The 8,717-nt window shown below is 38.0% G+C and overlaps 1 protein-coding gene across 1 annotated transcript in view; it reads left to right on the top strand.

Annotated features, from left to right (window-relative positions):
* Window positions 1-5,353: 5,353 nt before the first annotated feature.
* The window catches only part of ARMC3 (armadillo repeat containing 3), a gene marked incomplete at its 5' end in the record, with an annotated part of 52,435 nt that continues 49,071 nt past the window's right edge, over window positions 5,354-8,717 (top strand). The window contains one exon of the mRNA XM_082752611.1: window positions 5,354-5,401. Within this exon, the coding sequence (XP_082608737.1) occupies window positions 5,354-5,401 (48 nt within the window). The remainder of the gene's footprint in view (window positions 5,402-8,717) is intronic.

Raw genomic sequence — 8,717 nt, 5'->3', positions numbered from 1 at the left:
TTTGTAGACTTCATAGAAGAAGAAAACACGGGGTAGTTTGGTTAAGGAGAAAGGAGAATCTCTTGGTCTGCAATTAAGGAATAGGACAGATGAAAACCAGAAGAAGGATTTGGGAGAAAGAAATATGCAAATTTCAAGATAATTACATAACAACGTGGAATAATGACAAAGTTGTCAGAGAATGATAAAGATGAAGATGTTTAAGCTGCCATACAAAAGACGTTTGTATGTAGTTCATGGATTTAGGAAAGGAGTGAGATTGTCTGCTAATGCTGGGATTATAAATTTGTCATCTTCCTTTTGATTGCACTGCAAGGCAGCAGATCTAGCATGTCCACACAGAAATCGATTGACATCATCAGTGAGGTGGACCAGTTTATAGGCGGTTTCCACTGTTAGCAAAGAAAAAGCTTTGAGTGTCTGAGACAAAAAAAAAAAACAGCAAGACTTCCCTTAAAATGGCTAGACAGATTGACATTGGTTAAATATCACTTGGTTGTTCTAAAGAATCTTGCGTGTTCATCGTTTTTGGGGAGGAACTTGACAATCAGATGCTAGCAATGTGTTGTTGCAGCAAAGAAGGCTAAATCTGTCCTTGGCTGCTTTATGCAAGGTATTGCCAGCAGGTGGAGGGAGGTGATCCTTCCCCTCAATTCAGCACTGATGAGACCACGCCTGGAGTAATGTGTCCAGTTCTGGCCTTGGCAGTACAAGAGAGACATGGACATACTGGAGAGAGTCCAGTATGAAGATGATGAAGGGACTGGAGCGTGTCTACTATGAGAAAAGATGGAGAGAGCTGGGACTCTTCATCCTATAGAAGAGAAGGCTCAGTAGGGATCTTATCAATAAAGATTCCCCATGTATAAATACTGAAGGGAAGGTGCAAACAAGACAGACCCAGGAACTTTTCAGTGCTGCCCAGTGATAGGACAAGGGGCGGTGGGCACAAATTGAAACACAGGTCCTGTCTGAAGGTCAGGAAGCACTTCTTTACTGTGCGAGTGACAGAGCACTGGCACAGGCTGCCCAGAGAGTTTGTGGAGATCTTCAAAAGCTGCCTGGACGTGATCCTGGGCACCCAGATGTAGGTGGCTCTGCTAGCAGGGGGTTGGACCAGATGGCCTCCAGAGGTCCCTTCCAAGCTTAGCTGCGCTGTGATTCTGTGATCATGGTCAGGTTGTAATAACACAGCTTCAGACTTCCTGAAAGCATGGTACTGTCAGATCCCAAAGGGGATTTTGTAATAAGTAATGTATTAGAAGCCTTTCTTAAATCCTCCTTTGCCCTGCTTTTCCATAGGAATAATTGTTCTCAGGAGGGACTTCTGAGTCTGTGACAACGAGGTAAGTTCTGCAGTCATCTGTGTCTTTGACTTACTCTTGCACGTTACCTCATGTCTCACTAACATTCAGTATGTGCAGGGTCTTAGGTTACTGTGTCAGTTATTTAAGGGCTTAGAAAACAGAAGATGCAAATTGAACAGGTAGTTACTTTGTAAATGTGTTGTATAAATTAAAACCAAAATAGTATGGCCACCAAGTGCATGCAACAGGACTCTGACAATGTCAATGTACACCCCATACTGTAAAGGAAGTACTTACAAAATTTCATTATTTTGACTAGTACAGCCACTGTAAAACTTTCCTCATATTTCAAAGTCAGACTTATATTGAAAAAATACATCTTTTGTTAATTATCTTTTTTAAATTAATGCTCATTATCTAACCATTATCTTGTATTTAAAAAATAATAATAATGAACTGTGCACACTCACTAGTGAACAAATGTATTGACAAAAAAGGTGTTAAAATCTGGTGATAGGTGTGTTGTTTTTTTTTTAATTTAAAAAAGTCATCTGTCATAGAGCATAAAACTAATACTCTGCTAATCCAATAAAGCATTTAGTCATCTATAGTTAAAAGCAGCAATGTTTAACGTCTCCCAGCTTCTAACCAGTGAGATCGAAAGCCAGATTTATTTATTTATTTTGGTATAGTGGGTAGAAAGAGGTGGCTGTCTCAGATTTGCAGTGTAGGAAATGATTCACACTGTGCAAAGAAGTTTATAGAGCAAGTCAATAAAACAAGTACAGGAATCATGGCCATCATTATCTGCAGATCTGGTGCTTAGGATCTGTTCCACTGGGCAGGCATCTACAAGAAATCTCTCAAAAACTAAATACATTTTCCTTATTTTATTTGGAGATGCATAGATGCCAGGTCATGATACAACAGCCAATAGGTTAGAGGGTTCTGCTTTTGAACTAAAAAGTACACATTCGTGACCTTCTTTAAAGTCATTTTCCGTTTACAGGCAAGATATCCTAGTCACAGAGATGTTACTGGAGATGGGCCTGTTCCTTCAGCCCCTTTAAAAAAGACAAGGCTGTGTTATGTCGTGTGCCTCGTTCTGCTAATGCTCAGTCTGCTGTGATAGCATCAGCCAGGCATAGCCTGGCATGTGGATTCTTGTGGAGAAACAGGGTAATATGTCTATCTCACTGATTTTAGTCAATGTATGAGCTAGCAGCTCTAAACTCTGGCTTTGGTCAGAAGAAAAAATGGTCCTTTTTCGAGGTGCAATTTACCTGATGAATTTTAGATACATACTTTAGCTTGAGCTGCCTATTGGATGTACTGACTAGACCTCCACTGACTGTAAAGGAGAGTGACTAATTTAAGTACCAATGCTTGATTGAGTTTACTGGACCTCCACAGAGTTTCTGGATACTGAATGAACTGAATTGAACGGGTTGCTCAGGCTGGGGTAGTTCTGGTCCTGTACAAAACGAGGAGGCCCTTGTGGAGTTCAGAGTGAAAGATGGAAATGCCACAGCTGAGGGAAAGCTTTGGGGGCTGCAGTTTGTGTAGGAATGAGGATGTAGTTAGACCTAACGACTGCCCTGCTGGTTGGGGGACAACATCTGATCATATCACCCCACTGGAACTGGGTGGGAGCAGATTAGAACAGGCTAATTTATCTACCAAGGAAATCAGTGAATTCCAGGTGGAGGACAGGAAGTAGCACAGAATGATAACTTCATAGACTGCTTGACCATGCGTTGGCTACATCTGTTTTGTTAAAGTCCTTTATTACCTCTAGCTCTACATGATTTAAGCAATCAACCCTTTAATCTCAAGACATATGTGAAGAATTACACTCCTTCTAGAAACTTAAAAAACATGAAGTAGAGAATATTACTTAAAGAAGAATATTCTTTATTTTGTTATAAAGATTTAATTACATTTAGTCACTAGTGAATAGAGTTTTAGCTTTTAAAGTAAGACTTTCAGATAGCATAGACCCAGCATTTAATTACATTGAAAAATATAAATCCCATTAAAAATTTGTCTGAATTCAAAATATTTAGAGTATCAAGCTGAGAATCAGATACACATTCTGTAGGTCTACTTAGAAGAAGACTGTACACAGCTATGGAGAGAGAGGAGTTTTGAATAAGAAGTGGACTTATGGGCCAGTAGCTTTTCAATACATGAACTCAATGATTGTCTGAGATAATGAAAATTGAATACGGAAGGCACATTTCTAATTTTCAGTAAGTCAAAGAGTTCCACATGCATCATAGCAGTTATTCTCTGACTCAAGGCAGAATGCAGAGATCTTTATAGGGACCAAGCTAACACCAACATCTGATGGCAGAAGGCATTGAAATCCAGAATAAAAACTGCAGTAAGAAACAGCCTGAAGGGCATAATCCACAGTAATTATCCAATTCTCTGTGCTTTTTGCTGCAGATGATACCACTTTTTTAATACCAAGGAACCAAATGTTTCTGAACATGGAGAAAAACTTTCAAGTTGCCTGACAATGTTCTTGGATATTAGATACAATTATAGAAGCGTGAAGAAATATTTACAACTAAAAGCTGTAGTGATTCACGGTGTTGGACTATGCATAATTATTTGAATCTGTGAGCATTAAAAGAAAGTGGTGCACAGTTATATGTTAATTGGTCCCTAACCAAAACTGTGCTCTTTGAAACACTGAATTGTAGTGTGTTGTGTATTCATACATGTGCCTGTATATGTGTGCAAGGGTAAAGCAGATAGGAGCCAAAGAATCTTTGGTTATATGGATCTTCCTCTCAAAACCATAGTTCGTGACCAGCCTATGAGGTTCTAAATTTCAGATTTCTAAATTTCAGAATTTTCAGATGTGCTTATCAGCTCGTATCGCTACTGCTGTGTTGTAGTTTCTTTGGGAGGCTAGTAAAGGAACAATACCTGAAAAAGGTCAGAGGATTCAAGGAAAGCTCCAAGTTTTTAGTGAACACAATAAATTATAGCACTGTGTTTTGTAATCAGCCAGGCAACAGCTTGTATTGCAGGAGATAATAATCTCATATACCACAGGAAAGCTGTCAGGGTAGTCTTGGCTGAGGGTGAAGGTGTGGTTTCCCCTTGAGAACTAACCAGGGAGTTACTCAGGGGTACTGAGTGCACATTTTGCTTTTACAGAGTGTTAAAATGAATCTAAATTTGGCATAACTTGGGCTATGTTGTGTGCATAGCTAGTGCTAGTGGGTCGTGTTCTTTACTTTTTTGCCCGTAGCTTAACTGGAAGGCTCTCGGCTGAAGTTTTGCAAGCCATATGAAATTAGGTCCACATGGGGTTATTACATCCATATGCTTCAGAAGCTGCTATTAGATGCAGCTGAGAAGGTCTTCCAGGTTCACTTGCACATGTGCTAATACAAAAAAAAGCAGAAGCCAGAAGTTGGACTTGGTGTAAATAATGTAACTTTTAAAAAATCAGTGAAAATTGTGCTGTGCAAAACTGTTTCTTAATAACTGCAGACCTGATTTTTGTCTTCCGTAAAATATGGGTGGAGAATTTGAATTGAATTTGAACCCCATTTTTAAGGTAGAAGTTATTTGTATGTTCTGCAGCTGTGTAGAATGTTTGCCACCACATATAGACGAACATGGAAAAACAGGTTCCCTAGCAGGACCTTCATGTTCACGTACAATTTGTAGATGTACACAAAACTAACATATGACAGTGCATGCCATATGTGTTTGTGCCACATTACAGCTTGAGCCCGTGATATCTTGCATCTCTCTTTTTAGTTTAGTTGATAGACATATTTTACAAAATGCATTCAAGTGTTAGAAAGTTTGTTGTTTTGGACAAAAGAAACCTTACTGTTTAAAATGGATATCTTCGTGCATAGAAATTATGATGTCAAAGAATTCCTCAAATTGATTAGATGCATTAAATGAATGCAAACATCTGTCCTGAAAGCTTTCCTAAATCACTGGTAAACTGATTCTTAAGACATAGAAGGGAGTTTGTTTGTCTGCTTTTATTTTTTGTTTTTATTTTCAGAATGGGTAAAAAAGTGAAGAAGGAAGTAGAGCCTCCACCCAAGGATGTGGTAAGTTTATAAACTGCTACGTGCTATAAAATAAACATTACACAATTATAGACCCAGCTCTACTATCCTTACATAGTTCCTTACTATGGAACTTAACACGCATTATTCTAAAAATGTCTTTTAAAGATGATTCTGTTTCTGCTTTTTTTGGACAGCATACAAACCAGAGTGACTGGGCATGTGTAGTTCTTTGTGAAGATTGTTGTCTTTGGCAGGCTTTGCAAGTAGTAATGTATGAAACAATCCAGGCTTCTTTTTATTTGAAGAGCTGTATTAGCTTTCCATTTGTAAAAATCAAAGGACAAAACAGCAGAGACCTGAAATCTGCCCCTCTTTTGAACTGTGGAGACATTGCCTAGGATGAAAGAGTTAAAAGCCTAGATGAATCTGTGGAGTTTTTTACTGAATACAAAAGTTTTACAGATATTTTGAATGACAGTACTATGTGTTCTAGATCTTTTGCAAAGATATACAGTCTCTAGCAGCAGTTTTTCTGGTATCATTGGAAGTGCAACAGTGAGAAGTACTAGAGCTGAAGCCAAGTATGGAATAATTAATTCTTTTGAGCCAAGAGTATTCAACTCATAAACTACACTTATTTATTTATTTAAAAGTCTGACACTAGTTTATGCACACTTTTTGTGATTTTATGTAATAAAAAAAAAGTTTCAAAATACAGGTTTAAAGTCTTATTGGTTTATTCAGAAAGAAGTAGAAGAAATAAGACTGAAACACTAAACAAAATATAACACAAATTCTGCAACAGATAATGAGTAAGTTAATGAAGAATTGGGACCTCGGCTAGTCCCAGAAAGAGCATAAAATTAAATGCAAAATTTACTATGTTTTTTTTTTTTTTTTTTTTAAGAAAAGGTTTTTTGTCCATTATGAGCAACACTACTGCAAGATCTTTTTCAAAGGTCATAGAAAAATTGATCAGCAAAACTTACATCATGATTTCAGTGTTAGATAAACATAAATAATTTTAAGGAAGACAATGACAGAAGTCATTATGGTTGAACTCAAATACCCAACGCCATGATGTCACTGAGGGTGAGCAGTTGCCAGTTCTTGCACAACTGTTCTGTGGAAAGGTGAATATTACAAATATAATTGAAAAGCTACAGTCAATAATAAAGCCTTACAAAGGGAGACTTGAGATAAACCTTTAACATGAGAGAGTTAACTGAGATAAAGACATTTCTGTATGGAATAACCCAAAAACCAAGGAGGAGACACAAAGAAGATACATGTGAATCTGACTAAAAACAGAAAAAAAAATGGAAAGGCATAATAATAGATTATGGCATACAGATAAGCTAACCCCCTCCAAAGTAATGAGACTATTTTAGTAAATATCTAGAAAATCAATATGAACAGCATCACAGTTTCTGGATTCAGAAGCCACCGTTTGAGTTTCTGGAGAAAAGTACAGTATAGCCTTCTACCTACTACAATAAACGGTGAATAATGTTAGACAAGATAATCAACATTTGAAAAAAAAAAAAACTGATGAAAGAGGTTAATAAAATAATTAAAACGGAAAACATTGGAAAGAGTGAACTCCAGGTGGCATCTGCGGGTTTTGGCTTAGACACTTACCCTTATTGTACTTCAGGCTAGCATATCTCTTCTAGCAGCCCTATCAGGAGAAAATAACGGAATGTTGCATAGCAAAACACTATTAAATATGAAAATAGATCCTTGATTAGTTCTTACTATCAACCAAGAAAATCTTCTAGCTGTGAGAATATTGTTAACACTGATCATGTAAAATCAATTTTCAAACCTTTACATTTCACCTGGGTATTTCAGATGGCAGGAAATGAGATGCAGACAAAATACCTGATATATTAGCTTTTATCTTATGATTGATAAGCTGCTTATGAAAATGTCAAGTCCAAGAAAAGAAGCCTTGAGATAATGTGGACAGATTCATATAAGAGGGCTTTTGTGCATGTGGGATTCTCTGAGAATATATGATAGTGCAGATGACCGCTGTTTTTTTATAGTTTTCTAGGAACAGGTGGAAAACACATATCCTAGAACAACCACTGCTTATATGCTTCAGAGAGTATTCCTGAGGACCCTCTTTTCACCAATTTCCATTATTTTTTTTTATTTTTTAACTATTATATATTCTGGGGGCTGGTCTTCTCCAGAAAAAAAATAAAAATCATTTAAGTCTCTTTCTCTGTATGGATTACCTTAAGACTATATGTCAGGCAGAGAAAATATGCTAGCTTTGACATAGGTCAATAGGAACTTTTCATATGATACCTTCCGTAAGTTTGGTCTGGACAGTATTACTATTTGATTCTCAGTTAGGGCACAGGCATTAGAAGCTTAAGGTTACCACTGGAGAAAGTACTGAGTCATTATCCATGAAAGAAAGCTGTAAGTCCCTGTGTATTTTTGAAGATGGCTTCACTCACAACAGTCATGTTACAAGTCAAAGTTCGGAGGAACAGAAGTGGCACTGTCAACTCCTGAAATTCAGACTCCACAGAAACACCTTCTTTTGAGCAATCAGTAAGAGACCTAAATATTAATTTGACTTTAGTAAGGCTTTCAACACTGTCTTTCATTATGTCCTGATAGACAAACTGATGAAGTATGGATAAGATAAATAGCGAGGTGAATTGAAAACAAGCCGAGCTGCTGAACTCAAAGGGTTATGATCAGCAGCACGAAGCCCAGCTGGAGGCCAGTGACTACTATTGTGCCCAGGGGTTAACCTCTTCATTAGTGACCTGACTGATGAGACAGAGTGCATCCTCAGCAAGTTCACAGACGATACGAAATTGCAAGGAGTGGCTGAGACACTGAATGGTTGTGCTGCCATTCAGAGGGACTTTGACAGACTAGGGAAATGGAGAAAATACGAATTTCAGTAAGTTCATTAAAAAAAGTGCAAAGTCCTGCACCTGGGTGAGTAATAGCCAATACAGATTGGGTGATGACCAGCCAGAAAGCAGCTTTGCAAAAAATGACCTGGTGGTCTGAGTGTACAGAAGTTCAATATTCACTAGCAATGTCCACTTGTGGCAAAGGCCAACAACATCCTGGGGCACATTAAACAGTGTTGCCACAGCAGTTTGAGGTCTTTCACTCAACTTTGTTGAGACCAAATCTGGAGTGCCACGTCCAATTCTAGATTCTCCAGAAGAATAGAGACATGGGCTTAGTGGAATGAGCCTGGCAAAGGGCCATAAAGATACCCAAAGGCTTGGAACATTTGTCATGTGAGGAGAGGTTTAGAGCTGAAGAGTCCGTTCACTCTTGAGAGAAAGCTTGGAGGGATCTTGTCAATGTG

Source organism: Aythya marila, assembly GCF_965140915.1.
Source record: "Aythya marila genome assembly, chromosome: 2".
In the NCBI taxonomy this organism is placed as follows: Eukaryota; Metazoa; Chordata; class Aves; order Anseriformes; family Anatidae; genus Aythya; species Aythya marila.
Note: the sequence above shows the minus strand (reverse complement) of the source record. Positions and strands in the feature narration are given on the sequence as shown.